General features: G+C 53.0%; 1 protein-coding gene across 8 annotated transcripts in view; it reads left to right on the plus strand.

The window, feature by feature from the left end:
• The first annotated feature begins 838 nt into the window (after window positions 1-838).
• The window catches only part of NFYC (nuclear transcription factor Y subunit gamma), a 31,061-nt gene continuing 13,271 nt past the window's right edge, over window positions 839-18,628 (plus strand). Inside the window, exons 1-3 of one of the 8 annotated variants that reach the window (XM_054086169.1) lie at window positions 5,109-5,289; window positions 5,773-5,884; window positions 15,938-16,050. In XM_054086169.1, coding sequence (XP_053942144.1) covers window positions 15,946-16,050 — 105 coding nt within the window. In that variant the 5' untranslated portion in view covers window positions 5,109-5,289; window positions 5,773-5,884; window positions 15,938-15,945. Of the gene's footprint in view, window positions 1,014-5,108; window positions 5,290-5,772; window positions 5,885-5,908; window positions 6,133-6,180; window positions 6,353-15,937; window positions 16,051-18,628 lie in introns of those variants that run through there. The other 7 variants (XM_054086168.1, XM_054086161.1, XM_054086162.1 and 4 more) reach the window with 7 other exon arrangements.

Consider the following 18,628-nt stretch of genomic DNA (forward strand, 5'->3'; position numbering starts at 1 on the left):
ATAAACATTGCTCCCAGCTTCCAGTCCCATCCCAGAGTCACCAGAGCTTCTTGGAGGCTCCGAGACCCAGAGTGAGGGGAAGCTGGTGGGGAATCATAAAATTGTTTGGTTGGAAAAGACCTTTGAGGTCATCGAGTCCAACCGTCCCTGTCCACTACTAAACCATCCCTGAGCATCCATCCCATCTACCCGGCTTTTGAACCCCTCCAGGGATGGGGACTCAACCGCCTCCCTGGGCAGCCTCTGCCAGGCCCGAGAGCCCTTTGAGTGAAGAAACTTCCCTAATATCCTGTCTAAACCTCTCCTGTTGCAACTTGAGGCCATTTCTTCTTGTCTTCTTACTTGGGATAAGACACCAGCACCTGCCTGGTTCCACCCTCCTTTCCAGGAGCTGCAGAGAGCGATGAGGTCTCCCCTCAGCCTCCAACGTGAGCCTGTCCTGGTGCGACTCGAGGCCATTCCCTCTCATCCTGTCACCTGGGAGAAGGGCCCGGCAGCCCCTCAAGGGCCCGGCCCCGGCCCCCCCGCCCCAAGGGGCCCAGTCCTGGGGGTCAAATCATGGAACAAAGGGACCTCAAAGCCCATCCAGCCCCACCCCCCGCCGTGGGCAGGGACACCTCCACAGCCTTCCCGGAGCCCCTTTCAGCGCTGGAAGCTCCCCTCCCGCAGCCCGAGCACCCGCAGCCCTCCCCACCCCGCAGGCTCAGGCCCCGCCGCTCCCCTCCAGGCCTCGGCCTCACCGCGCCCCACCACTTCCGGCCCCCCCTCCCGCCCAAGTCTCGCGAGATCTCCGCGGGTCACGCGTCCGCGCGCCGTGCGGCCGCTTGGGGGAAAGGGGCGTGGTCTCCGCGCCACCGCCTCACGGGCCCGCCGCCATCTTGTTTCTCGTCCGCTGAGCGCTCCGCTCTGCTCTGACCGCCCCTTCCCCTTCCTTCCCGCTTCCCGCCGGCTCGGCTCGGAGGCGGCGCGTTCGCCGGGTGAAGGAAACGGAGGTCGCGGCGCCGGCCGGGCCGGTGAGTGAGCAGGGGAGCGAGACGGGGGGGGAGGCGGGCGGGGGCGCGGGGCGGGGGCGGCCGGAGGGGAGGGGGCGGGGCGGGTCCCCTGATGCTCTCCGATTGGAGGAGCCGCTCGAGGATCGCTGATTGGTGGAGCCGCTCGCCACGCGCCTTCTGATTGGCTCGTGTCGTGGAGGCGGGCGGGAAGGGTAGAGCCCTGATTGGCTGGCGAGGAGCGGACCGGAGTGAGGACAGGGAACCGAGCCGTTTCCCCGCGCGGCGCGGCTGGAGGCGCGGAGGGGAGGGGGCAGGAAGAGGAGGGGGGGAGTTCCCCTCTCTTCATTCCGATTGGCTGAGCCGCTCGCCTTGCGCATGCTGGTTGGCTGAGCCGCTCGCCGCACGCTCGCTCATTGGCTCGCGCCGGGGAGGCGGGCGGGAGGAGCTGCGCGAGCACTGGCTGGTGGGGAGCGGACCGCGGTGAGGACAGGACACCCAACCGTTTCCCCGCGCGGAGGGGATGAAGACGGAGGTCTCGGGGGCGGCCGGGAGCCAGCGGGGCCGGGGCTGCGAGCGGGGCCAAGGGCAGCCCCCGGAGCAGCCCCCGGAGCCCTCGGTCCTCGCGAGGGATCGTTTTCACGTGCTGGCGATGTCGTGTTTTACCCGTCTCTGGGTTTTTTTTCGCTGCACAAACCGAAAGGTGGTGTCTCCAGGTTCTGCTCAGGGGTAGAGGGGAGCCAAGGCGCAGTCGAGGATGAGCTGTGGGTCGCTGAGGGATTGTTTGATCTCCGCTCGGAAGCCAAGGGCACAGGGAGCTCTGAAAGCACCTGCACGTAAATACAGTCTCCCTAGATTCGTGCGTTTCCTGAGCAAGAAGGAACTGTCTCCAGTAACTGGTACAGCTTAGATTCATAGAATGCTTTAGGTCGGAATTGACCTCGAAGCCCATCCAGTCCCACCCCTGCCATGGGCAGAGACACCTCCCACTGGCTCAGGGGCTCCAAGCCCCATCCAACCTGGCCTGGAACCCCTCCAGGGATGGGGCAGCCACCACTGCTCTGGGCACCCTGGGCCAGGGCCTCCCCACCCTCACAGCTAAACATTTCTTTCTAAGATCTCATCTCAATCTCCCCTCTTTCAGTTTAAAACTTCCCCTTGTCCTGTCCCTGCACTCCCTGGTCAAGAGCCTCTCCGCAGCTTTCCTGGAGCTCTTTTCATTACTGGAAGCTGCTCTAAGTTCTCCCCAAGCCTTCTCTTCTCCAGGCTGAACAACCCTCCTCTCTCAGCCTGGCCTCATACAGGAGGTGCTCCAGCCCTCGGATCGTCTTCATGGACTTCTGGACCTGTTCCATCAGGTCCGTGTCTTTCCTTTGTTGGAGTGCTATGCATGAAAAGCATTATGGATCTGGCATAGAGAAAAGGCAATTCTTTTTGGTTGGGCTGGATTTCACTGAGGTCATGTCATCCTCCAGTCACACCAGGGGCTGAGAGGTGGGTGGCAGGACTTAGTGTTGGCTGCGCTCTGTCCCGGGGTGGGTGCCAGAACCCAGAGCTCTCACAGGCTTCAGGTTGCTCCTAGAGAAGAAACAACAGCACTGGCCACTTCTTCCAGAATGCAACTCTTCATAGTGCCTTTGAAACACTTGTTTTGTTCGGTGCACTTGTTCTCCATGCACTTGTTAACAAATAGTTCTTGTCTGTCTCAGTAGCCTTCAAGCGGATGGTTCGCTTTTTCTCTAGTCCTACACCCAGAAGAGAGACCTTCTGGGGCAGAGGGCATCGTATTTTGCTGTTGCCCTTGATAGCGTTTTGTCTTTTCTTACACTCACCCTTCTTAAATTAGATGATGGGTTCGGACTAGGCTGTTTCTGATGGATCTGTCTCTCAGTCTGTATCTTCCTACCAGCCTAAACTTTCCTGAGCCCTGCCTAGTGTCCCTTGGGCATTGTTTGTTAAAACATGTTTTAACCCATTATATTTAATAAATCATCAGGAAGATCTATTTCTAAATTCATCTCTCCTCGCTGTCTGATTGGATCTAATTTCATCTGAGCACTGGTAAAGCGTTGGCTGTGCTTCGTGGTGTTCTCCCCGCTGCTGCTCGGTGCAGGATCCTGCAGGCGCCTTAGATCCAAGCACTAAATTCTATCTTGGAATGCAGCTTGAAATCCGAGTGGTGTCAATAACTGGATGAAGATGTATGTCTGCAGAGGTTAAAACACATGTGCTTCGTAAACATGCCGCTCCCAGCTTCCAGTCCCATCCCAGAGTCGCCAGAGCTTCTTGGATGTTCCAAGACCCAGAGTGAGGGGAAGCTGGTGGGGAATTGTTTGGTTGGAAAAGACCTTTGAGGTCATTGAGTCCAACTGTCTCTTTCCACTACTAAACCATCCCTGAGCATCCATCCCATCTGCCTGGCTTTTGAACCCCTCCAGGGATGGGGACTCAACCGCCTCCCTGGGCAGCCTCTGCCGGGGCCCGAGAGCCCTTTGAGTGAAGAAACTTCCCTAATATCCTGTCTAAACCTCTCCTGGTGCAACTTGAGGCCATTTCTTCTTGTCTTCTTATTTGGGAGATGAGCCCAGCACCTGCCTGGTTCCACCCTCCTTTCCGGGAGCTGCAGAGAGCGATGAGGTCTCCCCTCAGCCTCTTCTTCTCTGGGCTAAGCAGCCCCAGGGCCCTCAGCTGCTCCCAGAACCCCCGTTCTCCAGCCCCTTCCCCAGCTCCGTTCCCTTCTCCGGGCTCACTCCAGCCCCTCCAGGTCTTTCTTGGAGTGAAGGGCCCAAAACTGAACCCAGGATTCGAGGTGCAGCCTCACCAGCACCGAGTGCAGGGGGACAAACCCTTCCCTGCTCCTGGCCACACCAGGGCTGAGCCAAGCCACGTGCTGGTGGCCTTCTTGGCCACCTGGGCCACCACTGGGCCACCAGCTTAAATAAAAATATTTAGCTTGAATCAAAAGTTATTTATCTTGAAACAAAAGTATTTAGCTTGAATCAAGGTATTTAGCGTAAATAACAATATCTAGCTTGATTCAAAAGGTATTTAGGTTGAAACAAAAATATTTAACTCGAATCAAGATAGCCTAAATAAAAATATTTAGCTTGAATCAAACGGGTTTTAGGTTGAAACAAAAATATTTAGCTTGAATCAAAAGGTGTTTATCTTAAATGAGAAAATATTGCACTTTTTGCTATAGCAACTACTTCCTGTACCATAGTCGCTTCCGACCGGGCGTTCCGTGATTCCGTGCCCGGAGCGCCTGTGCCGGTCGGGACCCACAGCGCTCCCGGTGGGCCGGAACAGCCGCAGCTGCGGCCGGATCGCTCGCCCGGTGCCCGGTGCCCGGAATGGGCGCCCCGGCCAATCAGCAGCCGCGCGTGTCCGCCCGGGCGCGGCGCGGCCAATGGGAGCGCGCAGGGCAGGCGGGGGGCGTGGCGCCCGCTCTGACCCCTGCGCCGCCGCTCCGGGTAACTGGGAAACAGGAAGTGAGCGGCGGGGTCCGCGCAGCCAATGGGCGGGCGGGGATTGGCTCCTCCCCCTTGCTCTGCTCAGCCAATGGGCGCGCGGAATTCGCTTGCTGTGCTCCGCTCAGCCAATGGGCGCGCGGGGATTCGCTCCTTTTGCTCTGCGCAGCCAGTGGGAGTGCAGGATTGGCTCTCCGTGTTCCAAGCAGCCAATGGGCGTAGAAGGATTCGCTCCCCCTGCTATGCGCAGCCAATGAGCGTGCAGGTATGCGCTCCCTGAGCTCCGCTCAGTCAGTGGGCGCGCGGGATTTCGTTCCCCCCGCGCCGCTCAGCCAATAGGCGGGCGGGATTCGCTCGCCTTGCACCGCGCAGCCAATGGGCGCTCGCGGGTCGGGCGCTCCTACCCAATGGGCGCTCGCGGGGATGCTCTCCCTGCGGTCCGCTCAGCCAATGGGCGCGCGGGGATTGCCTTCCCCACTCGGTTCAGCCAATGGGCGCTCGGGCTTTGCTCCCTCGGCGCATCGCAGCCAATGGGCGCGCGGGGATTGCCTCCCCGTTCGGTTCAGCCAATGGGCGCTCGGGGTTGGCTCTCGCAGCCAATGGGCGCGCGAGCCCTCAGCCAATGGGGTGCGCCGGGGCGGGCCGGGCGCGCGCAGCGGGGTAGGCTGAGCGGCCGCCGTTAAAGGCGCCGGCATCCGGTGCGGCGGGGACGCGGAGTCCCGGCGGGCAGGGGTCAGCTCAAAGACAAAGGCATGGCAGGCAGCTCCGAGCGCCGCCGGCCGCCGCCGCGGCCGCTTCTCCGAGCGCCGGGCACGGTCCGCGGTGCCCCGGTAAGCTGATGGCTGGCTGGGGCGGGGGGCGGCCCGGTAACGGCGGGGGACGGGGCCCGACGGTGGGGGTTGCCCGTAGGGCCTCGGCGTTCCCAGCTTGGTGTGGGGATGCCGCAGTTGGGGGGACAGCGTTGTGGCTCGGGGCTGTGCCCTCCCCTTCCCCCCCGGGGATGGCGGAGGGGGTCCGCGGGGCCCCACCGGGGTGGGGGGCGCCGCCCTGGGGCCGGTACCGGCGAGGGAGGGAGTTGTTGAGCGGCAGGGGCAGAAAACGGCATCCCCGGCCCTGCTCGCCGGCGTTGCCACCGAGCCAGGGGGATCTCCCCCATCTGCCCTTGGCGGGGACGAACGGGCAGTGCGGGAACCGGGGAGGGGGGGGCTCGGGGGGCGGGGGTCGCAGCGCCTCTCCCCCCCCGGTGCCCCCCGCCGCCAGCCCCGGACAGGCCCCAGCAGCGCTTTGTTTCCCTTCTTCTCTTTGCACCCAAGCACTGAAGGTCATCGGAGCCCCGCAGCCCGGCGGTGACAGGCAGAGGAACCGGGCGAGAGCGCGGCTTAGGCCAGAAGTTTTCCAGCGTCAAGGATTCCCTCGGCGTTCCCGGTGAGACCCCGAGCACCGGCACAGCTCGGGCTGGGCACGGGCGGCCGAGCGGGGCGGCAGCCGGGGCTGCTGGAGCTAGGCCTGCCTTCGCCTGCACGAGTGACCTTGAAATACCACTGCTCCGAGTTTCAGGAATGAAGGACAAAGTTTGTTTACGGCGCTTTGCACGGAAAAAAAAGAATCGCAGTGGAAAAAGGAAGCGGCTCCCGATGGCCGAGGGCATCGAGGACACGGAGGAGAACATGTAGGTTAGAATTAAAGTTAGTTTTCATCAAGGAGGCGAATCACATTGCAGACATTCCTCCTCCTCCGCTCCTACCGGGAGATGCTCGATGCCGCTGCTGCCGTCCTTGCCCCCTCAGGGTGAACCGAGTGACCCAACTTGACTGCTCGCAGTCCTGCTTTTGTTCTTTAATTTTCCCTGATTCCTAATTGTTGACCTTAAAAGTACCACTTTGAGAATTAGAGGTAGTTACATTGTGCAACTTATTTTTGTAGGGACGTTAGAAAAGCGGCCCCTGGCACCTGAACGCCACCGGTTGATGAAGGGCAGCAGCCTTCAGCCTCGGGGGTCTCAGAATTGTTTCAGCCTCCAAGTATTACTTTACTGTTTTAATTTAAGGCTGGTGAACAGCTTGGGCAAAGCTTATTCAACTCTCTGTGGCGTCTGGCGTGTCACTCAAGTTTCAGTCCAAGAAGGGGCAGAATAAGAACCGTCTCTGTGAGCCATGTGTTAACGATGGTGGCCGCTCCGGTGCGTTAGTGGAACAGCAGTAACCTTCGTAGCGGGCTCTCAGCCAGCATCGGGTGATTGGCTGTGCACGCAAAGGTCATTCGCAGCATCTGTAAGCAAAAATGAGGCATTTTAATATTTTTGCCTTGAAATTGGGGCGCTTTCAGCTTCTGTGTGCCCCTGAGGGGAGGCAGGAGGCGAGGGAGCCGGCAGCCACTGCAAAGCGAAGTAGTCTTCGTTACGCCAAGTGCTCGTCACAGTTCATTACGAGAGGTGGTGGTGTGAGCGGAGGTGCTGCTCGGTCTTTCTAGGTCAAGAGCAGCAGGAGAAACTGAAAGCTTGTGGTAGCACTGTAAGGGGATTTATTAACAAATTATAGCAGTTCCTGACCTCTTCTTGCAGCACCGCAAGGGAAAGGAAGGTCCTCCGGCCCCGTTTTGCCTGTGCAGGGAAAGAGGTTTTGTCCTTTTTGCCTCAAAGGTGCCCTGGGCGTTCCTGGTCCTTTCACCTGCTGAGAATGCAGCCTTGCCTTTGTGGTTACGGGACTTTTCCGTGTCTATTTCTTGTCTGAACTTAACTGGCAGCACAAGGAAAGAGGGTTTAAAGGCCCAGTTTGTGGTGGAAAGTTGCCATCACTGGGCTGAGCACCTCGGTCCCTGCAGGGAAGGGGAGGGTGGATGCTGCCGGAGGTCACCTTTCCCACCAGTGCTCCAATTTGGGTTTCGTTTGGTTTATTTTTCTAATCGGACTAGAATCTTGCATTTATATAACGTGGCGTGACATCTGTATTTTAATAGCGTGGGCACACGAAGCTGTTTCTTAATTTCAGGGCTTAGCGATCCGCCCGTGCTGTAAGTGAATTAAACCTCTATGGTTGCTAACTTAAAGTCATTAATTATCGTGTTTTGATAAAGACGACAGTTTACCTTATGTTTCGGAGGGTCAAAAAAGCATAGCAGCTGTTCCGAGACACACTGTCAGTAGGATCGAACTGGCGAATGCCTGCTGAAGCCTCCCAGGAGCTACGGGAAGGGGTTTTGGTTTGTTTGTTGAAGCTTCAGGTTTTCTACATGCTGAGGGCTCCTGGAGGGGATTTTTCTTCCATTGTCTGTTTATAAGTTGCTCTGTTTGGCCCCTTCCGGATAAATCAAAACAGGTCGCTTTCAGTTATCCCTTTTTCAGCCAATGAAGGTGACCCAGACGAGTGGAGATTTGCGTGTTTATAACGCAGGATCGTTTAGAAAAGGAAGGGAGGCCTGGTGAGACGGGTGGTGCTTCATTTGAGTAAGGGCTGCTGGTCTCGGGAGGCAAAAGGCTCGTGGTTGTTCCTGTGAAAATAATATTTAAGTTTTGCAAGGTGCCATTGGGTGATGTAACGCATAAACGTGAGCAAAGAAAGTGATAGGATGGTGGAATTTGGGAATAATCCCTATAGAAAACCCTGCAACCCCCCAAAAGAAAGACATCTATTTCACTTTTCTGCCCTGAATCCCCACGTTCTCAGAAGACAGCCCAGCGCTGGTGCAGCCTCTGCTCTGCTTTAAAACAGTCACAAAGCCTTGTGATTGACTCTTGCTTGGCGTTCAGCCTTTTCTGGGTTGTGTCTACTGTGGTTTGAATCATTCTCCCTGCCTTTCCCTCTTCCCCCTCTAGCAGCGCAGCAGTGACCGAGCCTAAAAATGCAGCAGAAGAGCAAAGAAACATGAAACACTTAAGGCTACGTACGAATCAAAGCAGAAGTCTGCCCTGAATGTGTGGCAGCATCCGTGTGCAGCGCAGGATCCTCAGGGCTGTCCCGGCTGCTCCGGCTGCTGCCTGGGTCCCGGAGTCACCAGGAGGTTAACAGAGGGCACCCGGTTCACCTTTCTCAGGCAGTGAAATTGTGTGGCTGTCAGGAGGATGAGAAAAGGGGTGAGCACTTGTAGGGCTTTTCGTATAGAAAATCTGAATTTAATGCAGAATTATTTATAAATAATTGAAAAATACCAGCTAACGTAAAGATAAAACAATCTCTGGGCTGAATGTGTTTAATCCGTGCTGTCTTAACAGGAATTCTGCTCGTGCTTTTACTCCGGAGCAGTAAATGTGAGTGTTGCATGAGCAGAACTTCTGCTGCCTAAAACACACAAGGAGAGAAACGGGCAAACCAGCCCGAATGGTGCTCGGAGCCCTCCGGCTTTTGGGAGCTGTGGGGATGGCAGCTGGGGTGCTCTCTGCCACGGATGCCTGGGTGCCAAGCGTTTCCAAACCACAGCTGGAAACTGCTGTTGGGTTTGGAAATATTGGATGCACTTTGTGAATAGACAGAGCCCATCACTCGCGTAGCGCTTCTGATGCCAAAATAGCACCTGTGGTCCTGGAAATGGGGTTATTTTTGTCAGGTTTCAACTTAGTACCAAGCCATGTGCTGTGCACATGGAATATATTCAAGGGAGGTGACAAGGATTTTGGTCTTGTGAGTCCCTGGTGTCACCGCAGAGGTGAAATCCATTCCCATCTGGGCAAGAATCCTCCTGCCTCCGGTGTCGGGCACTGCCTTGATGTTTTGTGCTAGATTTTTTTCGCTATAGAGGTGCGAGCCCACAACTCGGGACTGAGGCTGAGTACTTTGTGAAGGTGAGTTTGGCATCGCATTTTTTCTCGTTGTCCTCATTGAGGCCATTCTTGAAGGGAAGCAAGTGAAACGTGCACATGGTGGGGCTGGGAAATGCTTTGTGAGACGCATAGCTTCCGAGTTCTTTTAAATTCAGAAAGCTGCAGCACGCAACGTCGATTTTATGCCAAGTTGACTCAGATTAAAGTTTATAAGGTGAAGTGCGCGATAGGCACTGTTGCAGTGTGTGCCAACTGCTTTATCGTCTGAAGGAGACTTGACTAACTTGACCACGCTTCACTTGAAAGAGCTTTTCCCTTTCTGCGTGGTGTTTAATGTAGGAGCTGGAGAGGCAGCGCGTTTCATCTCAGACACTCGTCCTTGTTTGTCTGGGAGGTTTCTTCCCCTGCTCCTTACCGTGCCTGCCTGCCAAACTCGCGCTGCAAAGAGCCGCTGGTTAATAGTGTTTAACTGTTGAAACACCCAATATCAAGTGTGACCCTTGTGCTCTTTGATTCAAAGAAGAAAGGAAAGGAAAATAACCCGAACAAACAGCAGTTCAGATTATTGTGTTTGCTTTCCCTTTTAAAAAAAACCCCAAGGCCTGGGTTAGTTTTTGTGGTGTTCAATATTTGCAGCCCCGTTTTTGACTCGGTGCTGCGCGGTGGGAGGTCGCTTCAATGGGATGGTTTCTGGTGCTGTGCTTCTGGTGGGATTCCAATATCGATCTTCCATGTATTCGTGGGCCCTCCCAAACCCTGCCTGACATTAAACATGATCTGTCCGTACCTTCGGTCTTCCTGGGCACAAATCAACGTGGGCTGCTGGACACAGGACTTGCGGCGGCACTGTAGGTACTCGGCGCCTTGTGAGCAGAGACTCAGTGCTTCTGGAAGAGTAGGTGTTATTCCTGATGTTTTTCCTCCCAAAGGAGTGAAGCCGGCAGGCAGTCGTGTGCCCGGACTGCAGCGTGGGAAAAGCCCGAACTGCTGGGTCACGCTGAGAGAAGGGAGGAGAGGAATTCCTTCTGTAGGTGCTGCGTGGAGAGGGGGAAAGCGGGAGGCACGGCTGCGCGTGCGATCCGGCCACGGTGCTGTTTGCCGTGGTTCCGCACTGGGAGAGGAGCGGAGCAGACTTGGCCCCGCTGGCTGCTGAAGCCAAACCTGTCTGGTTTAACGAGCTGTCTGTTGTTGGCAGCGGTAATCCCGATCCCTTGATCTGACTTCGCAACTGATTCAGGCTTAAATCAAAGGCTGTAGCTCGCGTGAGTGCAAACAGAAGGGATGCATTAGGGGGTATTAGGGAGCTGATGCTCCAACAGTGCTTTGAAGAGAGAATAATCTGCTGCTAAATATTCATAGAAAAAAAAGAGTGAGAAGGTACCTGAAGAGGGAGAGCATCATGTTTATTTTTTCTGCCCTAAGGCAAGATCAACTCAACTTCAACAGGGTTTTGCAATCTGCTCTTAAAAACCTTTAGCCATAAGTACTCAATATCTTCCAAACGTGATTTTGTGCGGCGTTTAACGAGCCTGGCCATTGTGCTCAATTTTAATTGTATTGAACAAGAGCAATCTGCAAACACCCAGCCTGGACCGATTCTCCCGGCGGCTGCAGTCAGCCCTCGTGGTGCCGGCTCAGTGCTTGGAGGGCTCTGTGTGTGAAAAGAAATAAAACTGAGGAACTGCAAGGGTTTCTTATAATGGCTTATTGGAAGGAAGTGCTTGTGTTTTGAATTAGCTTAGTTTTACTGAAATCCTCCTGAAACTGCTTATAAAAAGTTGAGAGGTTCTGTTTTCAGCAAGGACAGAGCTTAAGGCTTCTCCAAGTTTGTGGTTATCGCCTTTTTGCACTGCCTGAAGGGCTACCGTAGATTTATAGCTGCCTTATAGATTTATATATTGGATAAATAAATCTAGTGTTGGGGTCTAAGACTTCTGATTTTGGCTCATGATCTGACTGTAACTTTACTCCTACGGAAGTTTTTGTGCTTTACTAATAACAGCATCACTATTGCTGCGATGGGCTGAAATAACTGTCCTGTCTGTGTAACGCTCTGCTTTGTACCGTCAGTTGTGTTACATCTTTAAAGTGCTTCCTTTTTAATTCTGATGTGGAGTATTGGGCTCTGTTCAAAGCTGATCTCATGTCCAAAAAACTACTGTATAAATGTCCTTTAATGCAGCGCTACTCCTCCCCGGCGCTCGTTTGGGTGATGTTTTATAGGCAATGCCTTGTTTGTGCTGTCGTGCTGACACCAGAGCTGGGAATGAGTCTGGGCTGGATGCGGGTGTTGGAGCGACTCCTTCAGCAGGCGTTTGGCCCGTGTGCGATGGCAGCACATGCCACTCTCTGAGCCTGACTCCCAGGGCATGTGTTTGCTGATTTTTCTCGTGGAATCGTTCGAAACGTCAAGAGCCAAAGGATAAACTGTCATAACCCCACAGCCTCGCATGCTATGACTTGTGTCTTCCCTTCTGTTTCAGCAGGGCTGGCCACAAATCTTCTTAGTGGTTCTTCTGCCTGCCGTAGCGCTTCATGCCGCACTGTGGCAACATCTCATTGTTTTATCGTAGAATCGTGGAATGGTTTGGGTTGGAAGCGACCCCAAAGCCCATCCAGTTCCACCCCCTGCCATGGGCAGGGACACCTCCTGCTGGATCCGGTTGCTCCAAGCCCCATCCACCCTGGCCTTGGACACCTCCAGGGATGGGGCAGCCACGGTTTCTTTGGGTAACCTGGGCCAGGGCCTCCCCACCCTCCCAGGAAACTGTTGAGGTAAAACATTTGCCTGAGCTTCCATTGGATTTATTTATAGCCTCCATCTCCCTTCGTATTTAGCCACCTTCTGAGGATGTTTGGCTGGAATATGCTTCTGTCACATCCTACAAAGCTGTGTAAAACGGGCTCTTCCCCATAGCCTGAGTCATGAGAATGTGCCTGCGCCAGATGCAAAGAACCTGACGTTTCTGCTAGTGCCAGGCCCTGTGGTACTTGATGATGATGTTGAGTTGTTGCCTCCTTCATTGAGAGCCTCAAGGCTTCCCAGTGCTTCCCTCTGATACTCGCTGTTTGCATATCCCTTTGGATATTTGGATAAATGTCACTTAGATCTGCTCTCCACCCAGCTCGTTTTGTTTGGTTGACTTCTTAGTCAAGGCCAGGAACTTCAAAGCAGGCACGTCAGAAGCTGCGCTGTGACTCTCGCCGGCTGGGGAGGTTGTTCTCCGGTTCCTGTTCCCAGGCTCCCTTGGCGAGCGGCACTGGTGATGCCTGGGAATGTCCTGTGGCTGTGGTGGGACCTCGGTCAGGTGGGCTCTTCCTGGCTGTTTGGTTTCCAGCTCAAGAGCTTTGGGTGTTTGTTTCAGGTGGGACTGCGAGCTCAGAGATCTTGGTTTTGTGTGCAATTATACCATAGCTTGTGTCTTCAGTAGCAGGTTCTCGCTTGAGCATGCAGATCGTAGGCATCCAGGGTGAGATGGCTCCATCCGACTGCTTCCCCCTTCCCACGGCGTTAAAGCCAGAGCACAGTCTGGCATCTGCGTAGGAAAAAAACAAACAAGCAACAAAAATCCCCAAGCACAGACGCTGGAGTTGTCTTCGTGCTTGCTTCATGCTCCTGTGAAGTAAAGCTCTTAAGACTTTGTCAGCTGCCACGGCGTTTGGTAAGTTCAGTGTTTGTGAAAGGTGTTCTGCTCCTGCGAGCACAAAGCTCTTAATTGCCAAGTGTTGATGGCGTAGTTCTCGAGATGCGCTCGCTGATCCGCTCTGCGATCACCTCGGGGCAGTCTGTGCGTAGACCTCGGTGTTTTGGCCTCCAGTTTCTTTTTCCTTAGTCTGGAAACAAACTGTTTGCCCTCATGGGTCGTAGTCCAGGCTGGGTGGACTGGATCGGCTGCTGTGGAGCAGGTGTAGCCCAGTCTCTCCTGTTCTCACACCTTTATTTCTTGCTGTGTGTGGGTTTGGGGGTGGTGTCTTTGCCTGCTTGGATCCAATTCCATGGTGTGTCCACGTTGTGAGTTCGGGGTGTGCGTGTGAACCTCCCCATCCGGATTCTTCCACAAGAGCATCTCTGCACAGCATGTCTGCGTAGCCAGGTTGAGGTTGCAGGGAAAATGAAGCGTAATGAAGCTCTGATAGTTCCCTGCAAACCGTGTGTCAAAACAAATGTGTTTAGACACTGATCTTGTCAAAGGAGAAGAGCTGTCTCCCTCTTGGCTTCGGTGGGCTCAGCTTCCATGGTGTTCTGTGCTATTATCTTGTTGGTGCCGATCCCAATGGATTCTTCGCCTTACCATCCACCTCTAATGTTTGTAGGCACCTTCAGCGCCACTCGTGTATCCATATTTTAATGGGAAGAAATTATTGCGGTCGTGTTCTGAGCAGTTTGAACTTACTTCAGCTTTTATTTCAGAGTTTATAGTGATTGGACTCTGTAAGTTCTTCAGAAAATCAGCCTGTTGGTGACTTTTTGTTTCTACTTTTGCTCAATTTCCTACCGATTACCCTGAAGCCCTGTAAAGCGGCAATTGTCCATGGGTTGATCATCAGGCTGCTTGTTTTGCATTCCAAAGTCAGCCCTGTGTTTGCATTAAAGCCGGGAATCTTTTTGTATTCATTGACAGGACTTTTTAAATCCTAGATGAGTGGAGTAAACCGTTCCTAGCTCTTCCTGGAACCTGGATGGATAACACAGAGGCAGGTATTGAGTGCAAGACATTTGCTTTATCCCCTGCTGCGTGTAAAAGCCACAGTGGCAGTGGGATTTTCTTCCTCTTAGTCCCATAACCTTTTTTTCTCCCATTTTAACCTCCAAGGCTGTGCAGTGCATTATGTTCCAGTGCAGCATTTAAGTGGGTTGAGTACCAAGTCAGTTGTATTTGGCAATAAAGCCTTGCAAAGCGATTTGGCTCACCTTCGAGACGAATTGTGTGTCCAGTTGCAGGAAAGACCCCTTCTAGTGTTGGCGTTGAAATATTGCCAGCACTGAGCAGATTTCAAGGATTAACTTTTATTTATGTGCCTAAACTATTTCTTTGTCTACGTTTGACAACGCAGATTGGGGAGCGGGGAGAATCAAACGCCAATTTAGTGCTCTCATTGGAATATTTCTCTCTCTGTTTTCTTATAAATACTTGAAATATCTCAGTTTGTGAGCAGATGGGGTTATCATGTAAATACCTGTTGAAGAGTCACCACGTAGCTCGTCAGTCACTCATTTCCATAGGTTCTTCACCTGGAGTTCCTCCTGTCTCGAGCTTTTGCTTTGAGGCTGCAGATAGGATCTTCTGTCCTCGTCCTTGTCAAAATCCCCTTCAGCTCTTCCCACGCTGCCCGTGCCCTCCTCTCGGGTTGATGAAAGGAGAATACAACTGCTCAGAGTCTGCCCTGGCAAGTGTAGGCTGCAGGAGGGAGTGAACTAATCGTCTGGCGTTCATCTCTTTGATCTGTTAATAAGATTTTATGGATCGTCGTTGCTTTGGAATAGTAGATTTGGAAAGCACTGGGGGTTGGTGGCCTCTTGCTGGTGGTTGTGTCGTACAGGGTTGTTGTGCTTCCCTTTGGCTTGGGAAGGGACTGCAATAAACCTCTGCATGGTGGATGTAAAGGAAGCGGGGATTGTGCCTGTCTGTGTCAGAGCTAAATGTGCTCTCGTGTCTTTCACCGTCATATGGAGATTCACAGATATCTGTGTATCTCGAGGTCTGTCACTATAGAAAACACGGCCCCCTTTCTGTCCTGCTGGGAGTTCTGGGAGACAGAGACTCATTGTTTGTACATGGTGCGTGTGTGTCATTCATGGAAATTTTGGAGCCGCTCTTGTGCCCCTGCGAGCATTTAATATCTGTAACTCGCTGGCTTCCTCTGCGTTGCTTGCCCAAGAATTGAATGGTGACAACTCTGGCATCCACTGGGATGCATCCAGTGCATGGGAAAGACTGAGTCCCATCCCACCAGGTTGTGTCTTGGCAGATCCTACATGTGCGTGTGCTTTTGGCATGACTGCCCCGTCCTCCCAGGCTGTGATCCCAGTTGGGAATCCCGCTGGAGCCATGCGCTCCTGTCGCACAGGGGAAGCCAGCAAGGCTGGTCTCGGTGTTCCGAGGGATTCCCAAGTTGTACAGCTACTCCATTTCAATATTAACTAGAGTTGTCCTAGGAGTTCCTTGTCAGAAAGGCAGGACTTGATCTCAGAGTTTATGGGGGGAAGGAATTGTGTTGGCTGGAAATAGAGATGTGCCCACACGGTGCCACACAGGCTGGTTCTGGCTTGGTCCCTGAGGGACGAGGTAGGTTGCTGCTGAGGGTCCCGACTGCTTCCTCATCGTCCCTGTGGCTCTAAGGGAGAGTTGGAACTCGGGTATTGTGCTGTTGTTTCCTCCCCGTAACTCCTGGAGGCTGCTGGTGCGTACTGTAAATAAAGCCATCTGCAGGGACGCAGGGCTTGATGGAAGCGTGGGCAGCGTCCAGCGTGGATTTGATAACAGCCAGGCATTCTGCTTTTTCCAAACTGTTTCTATCTTTGAGAAAAGAAATAAAATTTTTAAAGCCCACTTCCAGAGGCCGTGTCTCGGTGGTGGTGGTGTTCCTGGGCTGGCATATATTATTTTGCCAGTTTTCCAGAGCACTTGGCCAGGCTGGCCCCATCCTGTATTCCTGGGCCTGGGAGGGAATCTCTTGGCTCCTGCCTCCCTCCTTCCTTGCTAACGCTTGTCTGTTTCTCCCAGCTACCACCATGTCCACAGATGCGGGCTTCGGCACAGCCGGCAACAGCGATGCCCAGCAGAGCCTCCAGTCCTTCTGGCCGCGAGTCATGGAGGAGATCCGCAATCTCACAGTGGTGAGTGGCCTCGGCGGTTGTGCTCTTCCTGAAGAACTATCAGTGGGAGGTGTCTTTCGGGAGAAACCTCAGCCTGAACGGATTCCTGCTGCCTGGGGGATCCAGTAGAGCTGGCTGCTTACTGCAAGGTGGCCCTAAGAGCGGCTAAACCGTCATTCAGCCAGGCTTTTGGCCGTTCGTGCTGCTGCCAAAAGTCGAGATAGGAATAGAATGCAGCTGATCGATAGCGTAACAGGGTGTCATGGTCAGACGTTCAGCTCTTTCTGGACTAAACCAAAAGACTGTTGATTCAGAGGTCCTTTTAGCAGGCTGAATGAATTATCTTCTGATTGGGGAAGGGAAAGAGAAGTGGTTCAAAATAGCTACAGGTGTACATGTAGCTGCTGTAAGGTGTTCCAGCTCATAGAAGAAGGCTGAGGGATTTGACCTCGTGCTGTGCTTTGTGGGCTGTTTAATTGCTGCGTGAGTTCTGTAATGTGAAAGGGAACCCTTACCCACACCAAAGGGTGAGCCCCTCCAGGACACTGGGGAGGTGCTGCCGTTTGGAATACAACTCTTAGTCTTCCCCCTCTCCCTTCACGAATTCCAGCCCTTGGCTACTGGCAGGCACTTGGAACTTTGTGAATGGATTTGGGCGTTAGGCTGTTGTGCGGAGCTATCGTGCCTGCCTTCAGAACGGTCTCCTTTGATGAGCCTCAAGTTCTGAAAACCATTTGACTGCCAAACGCGTTATCGCACGCTTTATTAATTTAAAGATATTTGATTAAAATAAATCCAATATAGGCTGAGAATAAGAACTGGACTGAGTGAGAAGCTACTATTTCTTTCCCATCCCCAAAAGAGATGTGCCTGAGAACAAGGGCGTGTGGTAAAAATGACTTTTCAAGAGAGATGTGATACAGTGGTGCTGCAAACGTACTCCTGCGTATTTAATGTAGCTGAAAACAAAAGAACTCGTCTGAAGATGGGCTGTTCAGAGTGAAACCCCCAATGCAGCAGCCTAAAGATAAGCTGCTTTTTTTTCAGCCTGCGTGCAGATCGCTGATTAAAGAAACAGATGTAGAAATTTGTATGCATAACCAGAATTAATTACTTTCCTCTTTCAGCACAGCAAATTCTCGTGTTCAAGAGCTGTAGTTTGTCTTCATCTCCACATGAAAGGGGTTTATTCTGCAGCTTATCAAGTATGGGCAGCTTAATTTTTAACTGTCGGGTGAATCTATTTATTGGATTGCGAGCTTGTAAGTCATTGAAAATGGAACTGAGGACAGAAAAGGGGAGTTGGAAAGGAAAAGGGACAACTGCGAAACATTCCTGTGCAGTTGTTCCCTGCGTAATCAAATCCTGAGAGGTAGTGTGCACCTTAGGGAAAGTGTTCCCGTGGATATGAGCAAACCTCAGGCTGCTGCGTAGCGGAGGGCAGAGCAGCTTTGGTGCCTGCTTCTCGGGGCATGCTCTGCCTGCCTCTGTGCCTTTGCCACAAGCCACTAAGACCTACAATTCAGGGAACAAATCAAGGGAGCTGCTCTAGGAGAGCAAACCAGGGCTCCCTGTTCTCTGCCCGAGATGACAGAAGGGACTGTAGCCTGGCCTTGGAGAAATTAGGAATGGGGCTATGCCGGATCTCTCCTTTCGGCACAATGGGTGAGAAGAGGCTGTGAAACACTGAGACCTAATTTGGAAAAAAGTTGAAGAATTGGTGCCTAAAGTTTTTTCTGCTGGGTGGGAGCCAGCGGTGGCCACGCTTCCCTTCACTGGGGCGCTTGCCTTTTCATTTTGATTTATGTGACATTTGCCTATCTGCCCTAAAGCAATAAAGGAGCTTTGATTTTTCCCTATTTTATCCCTTCTGAGTGGGCTTTCAGAGCGTTGTACCTGTGCCTGCCTACTTGCAGCTGTGCCGTTTGTAGAGGTTGATGTACTTCAGCCTGTTAAGAGCTTCACAAATTACAAGTGTTGTCCTCATCTTTCTCTGAGGCTTACTCAAATCTCAGAGGCTCTTGAAAAAAGACAGCTTTTTAGTAAAAAACCCCAAACCCAACAACACAATCCCTCAAAAAAAACCCCTTTGGGATCTTTTTCCAAACCCTGGCAACCCCTTAACCTGGTTTATGTGGTGGTTTCTGGTTGAAAATGCCTCCCCTCAAGCACTTTGTGTGTTTGAGCACAGCTCGTCGCCCAAAACCCTTCCAGAACACCGCGTTCACCCTGGAATGCAGCAGCCCTCAGCACCCCCACTCCACAAAGTGCTTTGGATTTGCAGTGTATTACCAGGAATGCTGTCACTTGGATTTCTCTCCAGGATGAAGGCATAGAATGCTTTTTTTAATGTATATATGCATGTAAAATAATGTATATATACATGAATTTTTACTGTATCAATCAACTGCAATGCCCCCTGCTGGTGTGTGGCTGGGCCCCACGCAGCTTCCATGTTTTTTTACTTCCCTGGAAAACAGCATTTTCAGCAATTCTTCCCCTCTTTTGTTTCTCTAATGCGCCTTGCAGCGCTTTCTTCCCTGGAGAAATGAGCTTCCTTTTATTTTCTATGACGTTTTTCTTAAGATGGGAAGATGTT

Source organism: Cuculus canorus, chromosome 22, assembly GCF_017976375.1.
Source record: "Cuculus canorus isolate bCucCan1 chromosome 22, bCucCan1.pri, whole genome shotgun sequence".
NCBI lineage: Eukaryota > Metazoa > Chordata > Aves > Cuculiformes > Cuculidae > Cuculus > Cuculus canorus.